The 20219-nt window shown below is 25.6% G+C and overlaps 3 protein-coding genes across 5 annotated transcripts in view; 1 reads left to right on the forward strand and 2 right to left on the reverse strand.

Moving 5' to 3' along the window:
• Window positions 1-9232, forward strand: part of LOC132930172 (uncharacterized) — a 101767-nt gene extending 92535 nt beyond the window's left edge. For all 3 annotated transcript variants that reach the window (XM_060995889.1, XM_060995887.1, XM_060995888.1), the window contains exons 3-5: window positions 5429-5747; window positions 6461-6630; window positions 6970-9232. In XM_060995889.1, the coding sequence (XP_060851872.1) occupies window positions 5429-5747; window positions 6461-6630; window positions 6970-7202 (722 nt within the window). In that variant the 3' untranslated portion in view covers window positions 7203-9232. The remainder of the gene's footprint in view (window positions 1-5428; window positions 5748-6460; window positions 6631-6969) is intronic.
• The window catches only part of LOC132930169 (uncharacterized), a 134130-nt gene extending 122747 nt beyond the window's left edge, over window positions 1-11383 (reverse strand). Inside the window, exons 1-8 of the mRNA XM_060995885.1 lie at window positions 10989-11383; window positions 10745-10888; window positions 10562-10637; window positions 10290-10432; window positions 10017-10209; window positions 9788-9919; window positions 9580-9710; window positions 9449-9505 (exon numbers count right to left, since the gene is read on the reverse strand). Coding sequence (XP_060851868.1) covers window positions 9449-9505; window positions 9580-9710; window positions 9788-9919; window positions 10017-10209; window positions 10290-10432; window positions 10562-10637; window positions 10745-10888; window positions 10989-11180 — 1068 coding nt within the window. The 5' untranslated portion in view covers window positions 11181-11383. The remainder of the gene's footprint in view (window positions 1-9448; window positions 9506-9579; window positions 9711-9787; window positions 9920-10016; window positions 10210-10289; window positions 10433-10561; window positions 10638-10744; window positions 10889-10988) is intronic.
• A 5544-nt stretch (window positions 11384-16927) lies between these two features.
• Window positions 16928-20043, reverse strand: LOC132929599 (F-box-like/WD repeat-containing protein TBL1XR1). Its single transcript, XM_060995065.1, has 9 exons — window positions 19797-20043; window positions 19285-19729; window positions 18969-19107; window positions 18737-18898; window positions 18490-18672; window positions 18186-18388; window positions 17943-18108; window positions 17727-17828; window positions 16928-17547 (listed from the first exon to the last, which is right to left on the reverse strand). Exons 1-9 carry the CDS (start codon window positions 19852-19854, stop codon window positions 17518-17520), a joined length of 1488 nt encoding a protein of 495 aa, XP_060851048.1. The 5' UTR covers window positions 19855-20043; the 3' UTR covers window positions 16928-17517.
• Window positions 20044-20219: the final 176 nt, after the last annotated feature.

The following is a 20219-nucleotide window of genomic DNA, read 5'->3' on the forward strand; positions in this document are numbered from 1 at the left end:
ACACGTGACACAAATAAGAAATCCGACGAAAACTGATTTAAGAAGATTATAGTGTTTCAGCGGTCTAATGATTTTGAAGTGATGAAGACGATTTTTCGATGTCTAAAAAATAAAACTTTAAAGAAATAAATCATTTGCTGATTTCAATCCTTTTAATTTGAACATGTGACTACCTATATGTTTATTATATTTTGTTATACTTTTATAAAAAAAATGCACAAAGAGTAATTCAAAGGAGTAATACCTTAAAATAGATCCTAATAATCAGTAATTATCACTAATCAATTTTAAATTTTGTTTCAACTATATTATATACTAAATTAATTATTTTTCTTTTAAAATTTTCTAAAATTAAACTATTATAATTGATTACTTTGATATCAGTTTCCACGGTTAGATAGTAAATAATATTTAGTGACTGAATATATTAAGGTCGTACTCATCGAAAAAATTAATTTATAGATATAAAATAACAAGAATAAGATGTTTTAAATTGTTTTATCTTATTTTTAACTAGGTATAATTATAAAACATATCTTAACATGTAGGAACCATCAAAATTGGCCACCTTTAAAATAATGCCCTCAAGTGACCACATGAACCTCCCCCCAATTTTGCACTACGCGCAATAATATGGATCGACATACAGTCACACTATATTTATATTTTTTATATACTACTTTAGATTGACATTGTAGATTTTCAATACTAGTTAGTTAATATATTTTTTATATGTCCCCGAACTTTTTTTCATGTCATGATTTAATTTTGTTTTGTGGGAGGCACACAATGTCTATATATGCATCACATATATACATAGATATACAAAAAATCGACATCGTCATCGTCGTGCCCACACCCACAAGCCATTATAGGACTTGCCTCATTGGGTCACACAAAGTTCACAAATTATTATTATTTTATTATTATGCGTACGTAGGCCGTAGGGGAGTGTGTATAAATATACTTATTTTTCACGTTTGAAAATAAATTAATAGGACGATGTATTATTTACACCAGATAAAATATTCTTGACTCCAAAGTTTCAAATACAATTTCAACCCAAATACCCCGCAATAAAATATATTCGTACGCATATATTATATAATAACGAACGACTTTTCAACGCGATCAATTGTATATGTATACATTGTATATACATATTGTGGTGCACTGGTGAGTACCTACCATTAACCGTTTATATAGACTGATGCCATCTATTCACACGACCTGCTCTTCTTCCAGCAAATATTTTTAGTTGTAAGTTATTTTTACGAAAATACGCTGAAACGCACACAAATCGATATCGATATATGATATAAGTTATGATAAATGATACACATTTAAACATTTAAAGTCTAATCTTAGCAACTACTCTACTTTACATGATATTAGCATTATATAATAATAAACTTATTTTCTATATTAAATTAAGTTACATTTGAGTAATTTTAATTTATTATTAAAAGTATATTATTTAACTATATAGTTATTACTAAGCACTAATGATTGCTGATAATTAATTTTATGGATACATTTTTAAGCGGTGACTCGTTATGTTTAATTTACATACCAAAATGTACAATAATTTCGATCTCTAGAAATCTTAAATCCGATATCACTGTATTATGTTTTATAGGTATAGCGAAATTAATTTAATAATATTTACATAAACAATTGTATCCCTAATTTATAAAGTAAAATATAAACTATGCATAATGCATATAGATACAAAATAATATAATTTTTATTTATTCTACTACTTTTAAAATAGTAAAAACAAAATGATGAAAAAATGTATGACACATTTTCAAAAACCTAAATTCTGTAAGAGATTTATGATTCTAAACCTCGTTAGAAATTCTAGTTAAGCTACGTTATTAATTACAATGTCTCTTGTGTTATAAATGGTTACCGGAATATACAGGCTTAATTATTCAGCATTTATTGCATACAGCCTTATAATAGACCTATATCTTCGAACTTTCTCGACGGCTGTAAGTCATACTCGTTGGACCACTATTTAGAATACAATTATATTGTATTCAATGTACACTTTCCATGATAATTAATTTTATTTTTTATACATAAAACTTGAAAAGCATAGGCGTATCACAAGAGAGTCCTTCTAATATGATAATATAACAATAACAAATTTATTCATATACCTACATAAAAATTATTTTATTATCTATATGTTTAATAATATAAGAGATAACTAGTTTGATGAATAAATATGTATTTTTATTCAATATTTACTTTGAAAAAATTAACACTAATTAAGAACCTCATTACTTAATAAAATGCCTGGTTTTAAAAGTGTTTTTATTTTATTTTGTTTAATTTAGGTATATGTACTTAAAGTCTAAATTTATTTCAAAGATGTATGTTAATATTATCATACGTAAGTTAACTACTTATCAACAAAAAAATTTAATTTAATTTAATGAAGTCAATTTATATTATAGTTGACAATTACAACGAAGATTAAACTGTTTAAAAATGTCTCTAAATGAGTTATTTGTATAATTTAAATAAACATAAATTATGTAAATAAATTAGATTAATTAGGTTATTAAATATTTTTTATTCGTGTTAAACATTCAAAATACATCATAGAATTTTTTAAATTATCAAAATATTATATTATTTTAATATATTTTTAAACAAAATTGAGTATTAATTAAAGGACTGACAGAAGAAAATAAAAAATTATCGAGCATATTTTTGTGATACGTTTTTGAATATATTATGCTGTATACCACAAGATCGAAACATTATTTGGTTATAATAGACTATAGCCTCCACCCCCCACCACACACATAAATTCTACATTTACAATTCACATAGAATCTTCTAAAAATAATAACTTTACCTATAAAAAATAAAATAAAATAAAGTTTTTAGGTATTTCTACTTACATAATACATTTATTTTAATAATAATTTTGAAAATAACTAAATTTTAAAATACCTAATTCAAAATTTCAGCAATTCATTAAACAAATATTTTTTTAAGTTTTGAATAAAAGGTAATATAAAATGAATAAATAAATAAGTATGTATTGTATTAAATGTCATAAAAATTGTATAAGTAAAAATAAAATTACTAATTTTAAAATCCTAACTATGTAAAAATGTACCACTAATCGGCATCCATTTAATATTAAAACATATTATCGTTGAAAATCGAGTACTTTTCTAGGTTTATTTTTTTCTAAATTGTATCAAAATAACAAAAAATCAATACAAATTATGGCTATATAGAGGGGTCCGAATGAATATTTTAAGACAAAACCTTCAAGCTTTTACCCGAAAAACAGAAGCAGATTTAAATTTTAAATCAATACAATATACACATACACATAATTCATAAAGTATAAATATAAAATATTTTTTTTAAAAAAAATTTGTTTAAGTTATTGTATCAATCCATCAATTAACAGTAGTGAAATTCAATAAAAAATGACAAAATGTCTAGGAAAAACGACCATTCAAAGAGCGTTAACCAAACTTGGTTACCATAACGAGTAGAGCTGAGCTTTAATTTGTTTAAACTAATATATTATAACAATAGTACAACAATAAGTACATTGTACAATAGTAGTTAGTATATTAGGTAACTATAATAGTATTTATATTACAATTATTTAATAAATTTAAAAATTATAAATAAGTAAGTTGGACTTAAAACAAAAACACAGTGCATACATTTAATTCTAAATAGACGTGTGTAAAGTTTTAGAAAAAATGCTATCATCATGCATCTCCGTAAAAAATACAGTATGATAATTTATATAAATACAGTGATAATCAACGATTATCTAGCGCTTTGTTTAAAACACAATTTTATTAAAACAAACTCCGCCAATCATTGATACGTCCAGGTATCACTAGCCTCCATCTCTGTGTAGGAAAAAATTAAATATTAATAATTATATATATCGGCACGAGAAAAATTCAGAAAAATTATTGACATGTACTTTTTTTTTACCATAGTACCTATGCTTTTGTCATTGAATTAAAATTTTAGAATAAACATATAATTCTTCTTACCACTAAAAACACTTATTAGATAAGTTAAATAAAGTTAGATAAAAAAAAACCAAAACAAAATTGCGAAACCAATGCATAAATATACTATAAATTATAAGAAAATTAAATATTTAATGATCAATAAAATACATCTATATTTAAAAAAAGAATTTTAATACAAAAAGAATTTTTATCACTATAATAATGATGATACATACGAGAAGTTATTTTTTTGTTATTAATCTAACAACAGACCAATTAGTATTTCTTAAAAAAAAACCAACATTTCATACCTGAAATTATTTTATAACTAATTATAAGTTGAAACTAATTTTTCAAACTAATATGTAACATAGATAAAATGTAAAATATATATTATACATATTATAATATGTACAAATTATAGTTAAAAATAACTGAATTATAGTTATAAATTAAATAAATGTATATACATAACATTTAAAAAGATTACATTTTATTTCTTGTATAGGTAATAGGAATACGCACTGCTTAAAATTATGGAATTTGTATAGTTCCAACTTACTAGAAAACTTAGTGGAAATATTTTAAATTATAAACTAATTTTAAAAGTATTATAAACTATAAATTATGATATAACTATAGATACCATACTTTATACGTAGATAGCACAATTATTTATAGTTATAATATATTTAGTATTAATTAAAATTATAATTTTTTTTTTATTTTTTTTTCAATATAAATAGCCTAGAGGTTTTTACAATAATTATTGTAAATAGGTATTAATGCCATAAAAAGTATCCACGTTATTGCATTTATTATATATGTTTTCCACTAAGTATAGATTTTATGACAAACATTCAAGTGTGAGATAGGTATCATTTAATTTATACTTAATAAAAGTGCATTACCAATATACAGGCCGTACATATTTCGAAAAAAGACAATTATTATCAATTATTTATTATTATATTTTGTCAACAATCAAATATTTGAAGTATATAATTTTATTGAAAGCGAATAGTGATAAAATAAATAGATAAATTAATTATATTTCGAGCAAAACGCAAATAGAGAATTGAAACAACTTTAGTAGTACAGTCCCCGCTGTTTTCCATAATGCATATTTACTGTTTAAGTAAAGTGAAGTTTTGGAAATATATACATGAGTTTGGTCAATTTTAATTTAATGAGGAGGTATAATTTAACGTACATTTGTCGCAAACTTTGGTTCTATTTAGAAGATAATTTCGCGGTGTTTTTATCATAATATCTTGTATATTATATTTTATTAATTTTTGTAACCAGCATAATACAATAAAAAGTATATAAATTATTATATCATGAATAAAATATCATCGTTCTAACAATTAGTTGAACAAAAATACAATAGTTTTCTTATTACTTTCTAGTTGAACACTTTGTCGATTACACGACAGTGCTACCGGATAGCTGCTGCTACCATAAGCCAGAAGCAGTGGCGTCAGCATTCCGAAGGGATTACTGGCAGCCACAAACAACAACTACTGCTATATTGACCACGGTCCAAGCGGAAGAGCACGACAACATGGAAGAGATGCCAATCAAGTGTCGGCTCCCTTCATACCGGTACTACTATCTCGGATGTGAACGAGCGCTGATGGCGTGGATACGAAGAAGTGCCGATGTCTTGTTCGTCCTCGGTTACTGTGTCATATCATTTTTGAAACTGTGTTTTCTAGGCATTCTGAGGTAAACTGGATCTAGACGAGTATTTTAGTACTTTTTTCTGTAAGGCTTTAGACAACTTTTACACTCGTAACAATAATGATTAAACAAGAATATTGATGAATATCATCAGGCTAATGATATTCGTATATATAAATAAGGCTTATTTATATATACGAATAGGCAGTACGTACCTACGTATATACAATATACATTATTCATCACACTTCTCTACAAATACAACATCTTATTCAATATCTAAGTTGCATTTGTTTCTTTTGTATTTAAATGAGCAGATTGACCTATTGAGTTTTCTAACAATGCGGTCGCTACCGTTGATTTTGAGATACAGATACAAAATAAATTCAATAGAATACACGGTCTAACCACTCTAACCTATTATGCTTACGAATAAACAGCTTGATAAATATGTCAAGAAGTCTTCTTAGATCCTATAGAATATTTCTAAATATTTTTTTTATTTACACTGAATTATTGATTATTTAATTAGTCAATATAATCAAAACATTTTATAATGAAGCTTTATAAAATAAAATATAGGTAGTCATATATAAGTCGAAGACACGTATTTCAATTAACACGTACATTTTATTATGATTAGAAATATTCTGTAAGTAATTGATTCTAAAAAGAATTTCAAAAATACAAAAATGAATTTCTAATAAAATCTTGATTTTTTTTTTTTGATTTCATGATTAAAATACTTATTTTTACAGGTATGAAATTCGAGAAATGATACAAAAAATAAAAATACTTCATGGAGATACAGCTCGACTAGAATTAGTCAATGTACCCCAACAAGCTACAGGGAAGTTGTTACAAAAAGTTGAACATAATGGTAGCGTAGTACGTGTATCTACTCCTATGAGACAAGACACTCAAATAGGTAAGAACGATATTTCTAAGAGCCTATTGCCTATTATATCTATATGTACTTTACAAAAATAAAAAATAATTTTTTATCAATAATTCTCAAACTAGAATACCAGATACAGCATACGTAATGAATAATAATACATCGTTTAAGGAGTACATTTTGATTTTTTTTTAAATTTAATATTATAAATATAACGTCAATTAGAGACTATTAGAGCTATTTCAGCTATTTTAAACTTAACAAAAATAAAGTCATTGTACTTTAATTTTAAAGTGCACCTACCCAAAATTATAATACAAAATTAAATAAATCAAAAAAACCTTTAATACATTTTAATTTTAATTTCAGAAGGAAGTTTAGATGGAGTGAAACCACTTCTAAAAGGTCGTTCGATAGAAGCGACATTCAGGGTAAAGTCCTCGAACACGGACGGCAATGAATCAGACACTAATAGCCACAGTGCGTTATTATTATGTGATGACAAGCGATTGACAGGCTCATCTAGTAAGAGTAACTACGAACTTCACGAGTTAAAAGATGTAAATCGGCTACTAACCACCAGACACAAGAATCAAATATGACTACGAAGATGCGTAGCCGCTTGGTTCCGAGTGATTGACAGTAACCAAAAATTCCCATTGTTGGCGACACCAAAACCGCATAAAAGTTATTAAACGAAAAATAAAAAATAAAAACAAAAAATATTATTAAAATTGGAAGATGCATTTTTTTACGTGATACCTACATTATAATTTATTCAAAAAAAAAAAAAAACGAAAAAGAATACTATAAAAATAGATTTCAAAATAAAAACTAAAAATAGTATAAAAAATAAAATTATAATTTGTCATTATACAAGTACATAAACAAATAATTTGAAACATCGAAATGATTAATTAACTAATAAACTGTTAGGCATAAATGTGATTGGAGTAGACTACATGGTGCTACATGTCAATAAATTGATTAAGTATAACAATAATAATTAATAAAAGAAATGTATAATGATTAAAAATCAACTTATAAAAACATGTTTGTGGTTATGTTGAATTAATTTTATGAATCATCCAATGGTTGTATTCGAAGGATTTGCATTACCTCGATATCTTTTTTTATAGATACCTATTTCAAATTTAATATTTTTTTTCTTCAAATTCTATTGCATTATTAATTGAACCCTTTCATTCTGCCTTAACTTTTTGTGATAGTGACATTTATTGTAATATTTTTTAAAAAAAAAAGTCAAATTTTGTAAGTAAAATATAATTTGGTACTCCTTAAATAAATTGTATAAAGATAAATTATAGTAATACATGTTATTTCGAAATATTACACTAAAGATTGAGCGATTCAAACTTCTATATTTTATTTAATATTTTAACTAAATAATAAATAACAATTTTTCTGCAATCTATTGCCAACATAAAGTGATTTTATTTAATTCATCATTTTACATTTATTTATTCATTTATTTTTTGTAAGTTTGGAAATCTTAATATAATGAAATTTTGAAAAATATTGCTAGCAAAACAGATTATCAATAGGGATTGAACTATTTATTCAAGCATCTAAAGAGATATAAGTATAGTATTATTTTAGTACCTACAATGTAGGTCCTACATCTTAAAAGTAAAACATCTTACATAATTGTTATTACCTATATGAATTTATATACACAATTTTATATAATAACAAATAATTATAAACTCTCATTAAACCTTGAATGTATTTGAGCCATATTAATACAGTTTTAAGTTTTTACACACTTCTGGTGACAAGTTTATTTCATATTTTAATTAAATTAAATTCTATTTGTCTTATTTGCAATTAAATTATTCATAAAAGCTTATGGTATACATTCATCCAATAAATCTACTTAGATAATATATTATAATCTCATATGAGATAATATGAACTTAAAAAAAGATCTATAAACTCGATAGAAGTTTAATTCGAGTAGCTCAAAGTGGATACCTCGATATATACAAAAATGTTTAAATAACAATTTTGAAATAATTAACTACCAAGTTAAAAAAAAAAGATTTTACTTCCAGCAAAAATATGATTAGGTACTTACTTTTAAATGTCAATGAACAATGAACTATAAAGCATTCTATATGGTAATGAGTATATAATGAACTCAAAACTTTATTTTGCAGTCAAATTTATATAAGTACTTAAAAACTAAACCTAATTTCCTTATTATTATAACTATTTGATTGTTGAAAATCTAAAACAAGATCATTACAACCTACTTATTTCTAATTTAATATAAAATAGTTATACTTCTTATCTTAAATTTTTAGTTTTCCAATGGAACTAAATTTTATAATACTGTTAATTCTAATATTATGTATAGCCTATTTTCTTGTGTCATGGACTTGTCGCTTCCCAATTGTCTTTAATACAATCATGAAAATGTATGCAAAAGTTTGACTGTACTAGCAAACCGTGGTTAGGTATGTTTTATTTGTTATTACTTAATTAAAAATAAAATGTTAAAATGTTTGTTGTACAATAAATGTTGTAAACTTTGTACTATTATTTTTTAAGCATTCCTAGAGCTATTATAATTATTATTAATATTATTATTAAAATAATGATTTATCAATATTGTTTTTAATCATACTCTAAAATACCTATCCTTATTTTCCTATCATATTATTATTCTACTAATGTTAACACATAAATAGTAGTTAATAAATATTAAATAGTATTATAAATATTTATTTTAAACAAGTTTAAAATTACCAAATTTAACTATTTGTATTTATTTAAACTTATAATTACCAATTAATAAAGTTATAACTTATAAATTTTAACTTACCTTTAAATCTTCATCAACTTGAAGTACATAGTCAACATTACTACCACCAATTACTACCTAGATCTCAAAACAATAATAATAATTTATGGTTTTAAAATATCAACCAAAAGTTAAAAGTTTAATATACGTACAGGAGAATTTTTTGATTTTTTTAGACTCTTTTTTACTTCAAAAACTGATTTTGAGGTAGAAGACAATTTTGAATAATACTCCAATGCAATTTTACTTCCAATCAAAGAATTATTCTTCAATAAAGAAATGTCTAAAAAAAATAATAATCATAAAAAAAAAAATATAAAACCTAGGTACTTAATTGAATAGCTTATTTTATATTTTTACTAGTTTCCATGGAAAGTCCTTTTGTCAGTCGACTAACTTCACTCAGAACAAAAGGAGTAATACTTTTCCCCACTATTCCTTGTTTTTCACACATCTGACGAGCATTTTCTATTGCTTTGTCAATTTCTGTTTCTTTAAAAAGTTAAATCATGTTATTTGTTAGTCATATTGTATTATTTTACCTTATTTACATAGCTATACAATTATTTATAATGCAAGATATAGTTACTTTTTATTTTCTCTTCTAGTATTGGAACGGCTAACAAAACACCAGATCCTGTATTTTGACATTGTTCTAGCAGGCCAGCTGCTTCATAGGGTGAAGTTACATTACATACAGACTGATATCCGCTTAATTTAGTATAAAATGCAGGAAATTCCCCATTTGAATCATATGAAGCAACGCAAACACCCACAGTTTCCTTAAATTTAAATAGTTGATTAGTGGAATATATTTTTATAATAACTATTCCAAAATGACACCAAGTACATTAATACTTACTAAATACTCCAAAGTTCTTCCTATATCAAGTATAGATTTTATACCAGCAGATACAACCATTATTGCACATCTGGACAACTCAAATAAATCAGCACTTATATCTAAGGAATTTTGACCATCTATATGAACTCCACCAATTCCACCTGAATATAATAAAAATTAATTAATTAATGGTAATACATTTTTAAATTTTTTTCAGCATTATTTATAATATGTATATATTAGATATGTATTACCTAATTTTCAGGTAAATAGATTAGGTAGGTACATACCAGTAACAAAGAATTTTATGCCCAAAGCATTAGCAATAACCAATGTGCCGGATACTGTAGTGCCCCCATTTAAACCCTATAATTATAGTTAAAACATTACAAATCAGTAATTAGACTTTAATTTAATTAAAAATATCATAGAAGTATTTCAAAATATATATAGGAAAATATTTTGAGATTTACTTGGCTGAGCACAAAAGGAAAATCTCTTCGAGAAACCTTGATTGTTTTTTTCTCAGCTGGCATGCCAAGAACATTAATCTGTTCTGGACACATACCGGCCTTAACTCTGCCATTAATTATACCAATTGTAGCTGGAATAATATTCTAAACAGAAAAAATTTAAAATATAAATTATAAAATAGACAGTAGACTATATTACTATAAACATATATGTGTAAAGATATATTATACTTATAATAATTACATGTGATTTTATGATGTGTTCCATTTCTAAAGCAGTCTCTACATTTTTTGGATATGGTAATCCATGTGTAATAAGAGCTGATTCCAATGCAATTACTGGTTTTCGGTTATTCAGAGCGTTTTTAACTTCGGGTGTAATATCTATAGAACTTCTAGAAAAATAGCGGCACACATACTTGAAATTTCCCTTCATAATGAAACGTGTGTACTATTATGGTTACGCTGAATATTACAACTTATATTGTAGTTTGAATGTGAACAACATACATTTAAAACTAGTAGATAGGTATAAACAAAATGTAGTGTTTTGGTAGGTATAATCACTATAGGTAAGGTGTGTAGTGGTTTGGTTTAAAGATAAAACACTTATGAGAACACTCAACTGTATATTATATTTTACTGTAAGTGTGGAGTAATAACATTATAACATTATTTAATTAATTCAATAAGCATCCAATTGATTGACCTTTGTAGTCTGTACACGGTTAGATAAGTTGCGTATACAGTTAATTATTAGTATACAAGTATAGTATACAGCGTGGTAGGAAAATAGATTAACCAATGTTAATAAAAAACGATATAAACACTGTACCTACATAGATTAGTGGTTTAACTTACTAATAAAAAAAATCAGTAGGTACCTAATCGTTGCTTACCGCTAATATTTCATAGATAATATTATTATGTTGATTATACACAATTATTATTTCCTACAAATTGCATTAAGGTACCCATTCAAGTACAATGTATAGCAATTTCAATATTTACTACTAATATACGTATTTAATAGGTACGTCGATGGACGATAATAAATTTAAATACATCAAACTCAATACTAGGTAGTTATATTTATATACCTACATTAATAAATATTATTAATTTACTTATCGTTATTTTTATTTTTTTAATAGGTACTTATGTTGTTCCCGAAAACCGGGAAAGTAAAATAACATTCTATATATTTCCTATAGTAAGTGTTGGGTATACCTCGGGCGTCCAGGGCGTAGCCAGAAATTTTTAAAAGGGGGTTATTTTAATTTAATATTTAAATACAACTTGGAGGGGGCTCAGTGTTCACACATCCATCATGAAGCTATACGGTCAGATTAATAAATCAAAAAATATATTTAACTTTTGAATATTTCTTTGAACAAAATATATTATGTACCTACCTACTGAATAATATTAAATTTAAATGAAAAAATTAAAATAATATTTACATCAATGTAATGCGACGACTTTCTCTTGCCAAATCTTCAGATAATAAGATCCTAAGCTCCCAGCGCCCAATGTTTATCGATAAAACCTGAATCATTTTTAACATATAGTTTTATATAAAGGGGGCTTTTTTTAACACCAAAAACCAGGGGCGGCGCTACGAGAGGGTCAGGGTAGTAAAGTACACCCTGACATTTGACTTTGCCCCTCCATAATTTTATATTAAAAATATGTAAGTAAACAAAGAAATTGTTTATCATTACTCATATGTATATATAATAGTATTAATTACTTTAAAGAGCTTTTAGACTTAAGTTATATTATTTTAAGTTTGACTGTAATATTTAAATTAAATATGCTTTTTTTCCACATTTAGAATCAAATATACTTAAGAGAGTTAATACTGACGGTACACTTTCTAAAATCTCATACATTAAAAAAAAAAAGTTATGTATTGTTACACAGGTACAAATAAAAGAAAACTGAGAAAATTTGAAGTGCTACTGTGGTAAATTTGTGATAATAATAAACTAGGTACCTAGGTATATTTTTTGATTATTTATTTAGAAATATTATATATTATACCCAAAACAATTTTAGCAATACTTTCCTAAAAATATGGTATAAACAAATTAATGGGTGATCGAGTAATCATACATAAATGTCCCACTAGAAAAAAATTTCACCCGGTAAAAAATATCTAGCGCCGCCACTACCCAAAACACCCCCTCTGGCTACGCACTTGATATGTATGATGTATCTATATATTGTTATAGGCATTTGTTATATTTTATTATATAACTATATTGGTTCTATTTGTTATTAATATTATTTTAATATTAATAATTCGATAGACAACAAATATACCTAATTCTACGGTAATATCTACCATCGTACGAGTTAGTATACTGTAGCCAGTAGGTAATAGGTATTACAATGATCAGTGGTATGGTTTCGAGCAGTCGAGCGTACATTTTTATATATTCATTTATACCCGTAAAGTCGTAAAAATAGGAAAGAACTTCAAAAAGTCTAAATATTAGGAAAATTGTATTGAGTACCTACTACTTATGGAAAATGATAATTTAAATAGCAGTGGAATGTTTCTACGATTAATATAGTATAGATGGTACTATTTACATTAATCTAAAAGAACGAAAACCGTTTAGTGAGGAATCGTTATTTTACATATGAAAAAATTATTTTTAAGTTTTCCACTGAGCGTAAATTTTTTAATCTAAGTTTATAGAAAGAAAACTTAAATCTCATACTTCGTCAATTGAATAGAAAATGCTTATATACAAATATTTGGTTAACATTTTAGGATCTACGATTAGGGACCTATTCGTTTTCGAATACCTACAAGCTATACAACAAAGTACCAAAATCTATTTTCCGACTGGAAATTTATAATTTATAAGATTGTTGTTGACGTTTTTATGTACCTATATTGTTAGATTTGTAGTCGTATTATATTCCTATGTGTGTTTAATATGGTACCTACTAATAGTTACTAGTAAATTCTGTATAAAGAATGATACCTATATGGCTATATAGCTATTAACTTTATACTTATCTTTTTTTTATTACTACTTATACTTTAAATAAATTATCGACTTGCTCATTGATCAGACAAATGATGACTAACCACAACCACCAAAGCTAACTGAATGGAAGAATATAATTAATATTTTGATTATTTATTACATTACCTATAATCTAAATTATATTATTTAATTAGGCATTACATTCTTACAATTTCAACTTAAAGTCAACTACACTCAATGGTCTCAATGTATTTATTCGTGCACCCTAATTTTTATACATGCAAAAGTATGAACAAGTGTAAGGGGAAATGAGTTTTCACACAAATGAGGAATATGCATCTGCAGAGGATTCAATAATTTCTCGGTTCGCCGTATTTATCGAATTAGGTAAATTGCGTCCTCGAAAAAATAGTCAGTCATATAGGTACGTGATTACGTACATTGTGTTCTAGGAAATTTGAAAAAAAAATAAGCTAAATTATACGTGTATTAGTTTGAAAAGTTAGGGAACAAAAAGTATGGCAATTATGGATAAATATACATAAATTATTTAGGTATCTACAAAAAAAAAAAAAAATGAAAGAATTACAAGATAAATATAAGATAATTTGTTTATATACCTAGATTTTGTGCGAGTTGCGAGTAGATATAATATCATACATACATACAAATTTTAACCACTTTTATATAATATACATTTTTTATTCTATAATTATAAACAGCAAAACCAAAATTAATACAATTGTATAGTCAGTTCTACATAAGCCTGGAAGATAAATTTTTCAAAATAAAATAGATGCACAATGCACTTATTGATAAAAAATATTAGGCTGTAGCTTGCAATCTACATAATATACCTGTACCACAATATAATATTTTAAAAATAACTACCTACTTACGTACATTTATAATTTACCATTACCATTAGGGAAATAAATATTTCTGATTTAAAAAAAAAAAAACAGATAACGTTATTCCTTATCGCTATAGGGAATGCGAATTTTGAATAATTAGAAATTATTTAGGTAATTAAAATGCATATAAAAAGAAACGGTGTACATTTATTCTTAATTTTTATATAGCTACAAGAACAAGTTATGTGGAATTTTTAATACATTTTCAAACTTTTTTGCTATAACCTAATCATTTTTATTGAGTTTAAAAAAATGTCAAATGCTTATAATTAAAATATTTTGAAAACTGAATTGAGTATAGAAAATAATAATTCAATTAACAATAGAATGTTAAAAGTTACTAGGTTTAATAGGTACTGTTTAATTGCATCAATAAAACTAAAATAGTTTGATGCAAAATCATTATTTACACATGAATATCCAATTTAGTCAAAATCTAAATTTCAAACATTCACAAAAAGTATTTCTGGAATTATATTCAACATTATTTTCATAACTATTTAGACTAATTTTAAAAATGTCAATTCTTTAAGGTTATTCATTATAAAGTTTTATTAAGAAACAATATTGATTTTGTCAAAAATCAAATTTATGTAAATTTCCCATTTTTCCAGTTATTTTGTAATACACTGAAAATATTTTTTACTTTCAACACCTCGAATAGCATTAATAGCAATTAGATTAAATTTGCAACCAGAAACCATTTTTTAAGTTGAAAATCACAGCATTTTTACTACTTCAAAAGATGTAAAGACAGACATTTTCTAAATTATTTGATACAATTAATTCAGAAACTTATACTAAGATATATGTCATGAAATCATGTATTTGAATAAAAATATTTAAATCTAATAACAAATAGGTACTTTATAATACTATTGAAAATAAATATAATATGATATTCAATAATAATTATAAGATCAATGACTGCATGTCTGCTCTGAATTATTCTGTAAAATTAAGGCAGAAAACACATAACAAAATTTTGATAAGATGTTCAATAAATAAAATATATAATAATAAATAACTATTCTGTGTGCAGACAAATCAATGTACAGAATATAGCAAACAAAATTAATTTTCTGGTGACAGAACTAAAATTTCTGAAACCATTTATCATATTATTTTTATTTATGTAATAATGTTTAATGAAAAAATATCTTAATCCATAACCATTAGCCAAATTAATTATAATTTCATTTTAGCAAAAATAATATACAGTTTTAGTTTGAACAAAATAAAAGATAATTGAAATCAAATATTTTTATGACATTCATGATAATATAATTTAAAATATATCAGATTATGTTAAATAATAATTTTTAGATATATTTAATAATAATACAATTAATAATTGTAATTTAATTTGTATATAAATATGCTAACTTTTTGTTTACTTAAATAATTATTTTATTGGCTATTAATAACAGGTTTGTATAAAATACTAAAATACTGAGTCAACATTTTATTATTACAGTACATCTAATTTTAAAATTATATTACTTTAATACTTCAGTACCTTAAGAGGACATAGTACCCGCATGTGTTGTCTCCTTCTTACACACACAGAACATAACAAATTTTCGTTCACCAGTTTCAATATTGTGCTGTTAGTTTTGATATTAGAATGAACTGACCTATTATAAAATTCAAAGGTAAGATTATTATCCAGGGTCCCACGTAGCCTTTTATTGATATTATTATTTTTAAGTAAGTTATGATTTTTTTGGAACTATACATTTTAGAATGATCATAACTTACTTAAAAATAACAAAATCAATGGAAGGCTACTGTACCCTGGATAATAATCTTACTTCTAAATTGTATAATAGGTCACTTCGCTCTAATATCAAAACTAACACCACAATATTGAAACTTGTGAACGAAAATTTGCTATGTCGCACATGTGTAAGACGGAGACAACATATGCAGGTTCTACGTCCTTATAATGGTTATAAATTATATTGTAATGTTTAAAATATTCAGAATTAATTTGTTCTCAATTTTTATAATTGATTTTAGAATTAAAATATATTTTAGTTTTTAATTACTTTTAAATATAAAATAAAATATACCATAAAAACCAATTTTTAAGTATTGTATTAATAATAATAAGATAACACACTGTTTTAAAATTAAAATTTTTATCGATTAATATAGTGAAAAATAATGATTTAATATTTTCACATAGTTTTCTGAAAGCAACAAGTAAACAAAGATATTTATAATATGAATTGCAATCAGGCATAAAATATAACATCTTATAACATAAAAAATAATATTATATTTGCTTAATTTTCTAACTACTATTATAAAGTTATACCTAATCATAGATAAAATAAAATATAAAATTATTTTAAGGTATACAAAGTTATGTATATTTGATACTGTGTACAAGTATTAACCCAACTCCACATTTAAAATTTTTTTATGTGGTTATTATTATTTTATACTTAAGTTATTTTTGTTTTTATTATGTACATCTTGCCGAGTGTCGGTTATTATTGACAAAAATTATATATGTTTATATATAAATCACTAATTTTGTGAAAAATTAATGGCAATAAAAAATTGGTTTCACAATAATAGAATAGTCATATAAATCCACAGATCCGATGGTTAAAAGAGAAGAGATATTCACCAATTGTGCAGCCATATAATATGTTTTATATAATTTACTTTAATACAACCTGTGTATCAATTGTTTTAATGTTTTTTTTTCTTTTATACAACACCATAATTATAAAGTTATAAAAACTGGAGTGAAAATTGCTACTTGTTTAGTAAACAATTGGAAATCAGTATCCAAAATAGGGAAAACTCAAAGTAAAAATAAATAATGTCCAAAAAATTAGAGCTTTCGTAGATCCAATACAAATACCTGTAACAAAAATTAAAATAAATTTAAAAAATACATTCTGAACACTTGTGAGTTTAATTTTATTAGGTTGTACACACTAGTTAAGTTTAATAACACCGGGATTATCTAAATTATTAATTTTACGTTATTAAAATATTTAAATTTATAACAGTGAATACAATTGTATGTAATATACTCACACTTCCATCAGATGCACTTGCCCCAACTTTGTCACCTCTAGAATTCCAGCAAACTTCAAAAATACCACCTGTTCCTTTATAACTATGAACTAATTGACCGCTCTGAAATAAAATTAGCAAAATTATTATTTTATCTAATAACAAAATGAAGTTAACTGTTATTGAATTTAATTCTTTTATTATATCTCATATTTATTTTTATATATAAGTATTTACTTGTGTTGACCATATATGAACACATTTGTCAAAACTGCCAGATGCCAAAAACTTTCCATCAGGTGAGAAGGCTACACTATAGACAGGTTCAGTATGCTTGGTTAGAGTATGTATACATGCACCTCGTTCAACATCCCACAATCGTACAGTTGAATCAAATGATGCACTGGTAATATTTATAGTAAATAATAAATATTAATTATTAATGGCCATGGTATGATATAAATTCATTATTGTACTTACCTAGCAAGTATTAAATTCATGTTTGGATTGGCTGTTCCTGGACCTGTTGGACTCCATTTGATTGTGTATATTTCTTTATTATGCGCTTGTAAATCATGTACACAATTATCTTGTTTCATAGACCATATTTTCAAAGTCATGTCATCCGAACATGAGGCTAATAGATTTCCTTGGGGATCCCATTTAATAGCATTTACTTCATTCTAAAATATTTTTCAATTAGAAAGTAACAGAATATTTGTTATTTTTAAAGGAAATGCAATCATAGTGCCTTAATATTTTAATACAATAAATAATAACTTACTGTATGCCCTTGGAATGATTTTACTGGTCGATCAAGGCCTAAACGACAAACATGTATACATTGATCAGTACTACATGATGCAAAACTACTGTTTGATTGCCAATCTACATCTAACGCTGGTGCTGTATGGAATGCAAATTGCTGGTTGCACTGGCCTGAAGCAGCATCCCAAATAATAGTAGTCTAATATAGACAATTAAAAAAATATAAATCAAAAGTAAAATGGAAAAATAATAAGATTATTTACTTTATCAACTCCAGCACTAAGTATATAATTTCCTCTTTTATTCCATTTTAAAGCAAATATTGGACCCTTATGTTGACCAAGAGTACTTGATATTCTACCGTTAGTCATCCAAATACGAGCATAACCATCATATGACCCAGTGGCTAATAATGTTCCATCACACTAAACATGAATAACAGTTATTAGTAAAAATTAGAATACTTACATAAAATATAGAAAATAAGTTACATACATTCCAATCAAGAGAAGTAACATCTTTATTACTGGGTACTTCAGTTCCTCCTTTTTGAATACAATGTCTCAAAATAAGTTGAGAAGGAGAACCAGAACTGTCAGCCATATCCCAAATACGCGCAGTACTATCCCCTGATCTATAATTGAAAATAGTTTTTTCTTTAAAATGAGAAACATAAAATGCAAGAAAACCATAGGATTTATTAATATTTAGAATGTATTGAAGAAAAATATATGTGGCTATATTAATATCTGATTCACAATATGAAATTAGTAAGTAATAATGTATTAAAAAATGTTTGAATTATAATTACCCAGAAGCAAGCAAATCAGTAGTTGGATTCCATGCACAAATAAAAACTTCAGATTCATGACCCTTGAGAATAGTAGATTTTTCAGCCGGTATTTCAATACTGCTATCTAGTTCCATTGTTTCAGTACTGGTAACAGCTGGGGTTACTGTTGCAGTGCCTTCTTCACCATTGGTTTCTTGTGAGTCGTTCTTTACCACACTTTGTTTTTGTTGATTTTGGCTCTGTCGACTGGCTACAATTTCCGGCATCACTGCATCGATCAAAGACAAACTCTCTGTCAGACGCTGTTCTGATCCATCTTCTCCAACACATATCTCAGCTTCGGTATAGTGCAGACCCTTTTGAATGATACTAATCAAAGCAGCTGGAGGAACCAAAGCTCCATTGATATTGGACTGGGAAATGTGCGATTCAATACCAAAAGTATATGCCGAATGTTGAAACCCTAAACGAAATATCCATTTAATTCAAATGTAAACCAAAAAACAATAATTAAGGGTTATCGAACTTACCGGATTCTTGTAGGTATCGGTAAACGAGGAAATTCAATTCATCACTCGAAAAAGCCATGGTTTGGATAACTTAAAATTATTTAAAAAGTACGAAAATTAAGCATGCTCTTGGATAATAATAAACAATAATATAAAATAATTAATACTAAGAACTTAGAAGTTAAAACTAACGAAGTTTGATGGAGACTTAACTAGTAACTACTTAAGCAATAAGTTTACGAATCACCGCGACTGGTGAATGCACTACCGCTAAAAAAAAAAAACCCCGAGATAAACAAAAACTGTATATACTCTTTGGAATATTCTTATCGTCTTTGACGGTAAAAAAAGATAATCGTATCCGACATTCAAACACAGAATAAATTATGCTGCGGTATTGCCAATACGTTATCATATTTTTTACCATAAATTATCCTACCGTGG

Source organism: Rhopalosiphum padi, chromosome 4 (genome assembly GCF_020882245.1).
Source record: "Rhopalosiphum padi isolate XX-2018 chromosome 4, ASM2088224v1, whole genome shotgun sequence".
In the NCBI taxonomy this organism is placed as follows: Eukaryota; Metazoa; Arthropoda; class Insecta; order Hemiptera; family Aphididae; genus Rhopalosiphum; species Rhopalosiphum padi.

Coding starts and splice junctions, on each gene's coding strand:
- LOC132929599 (XM_060995065.1), bottom strand. CDS start 19,854: ATGGCTTTTTCGAGTGATGAATTGAATTTCCTCGTTTACCGATACCTA. Junction 18,899..18,968: donor TTACTTCTCTTGATTGGAAT/GTATGTAACTTA, acceptor ATTCATGTTTAG/TGTGATGGAACATTATTAGC. Junction 18,389..18,489: donor AATCATTCCAAGGGCATACA/GTAAGTTATTAT, acceptor AAAATATTTTAG/AATGAAGTAAATGCTATTAA.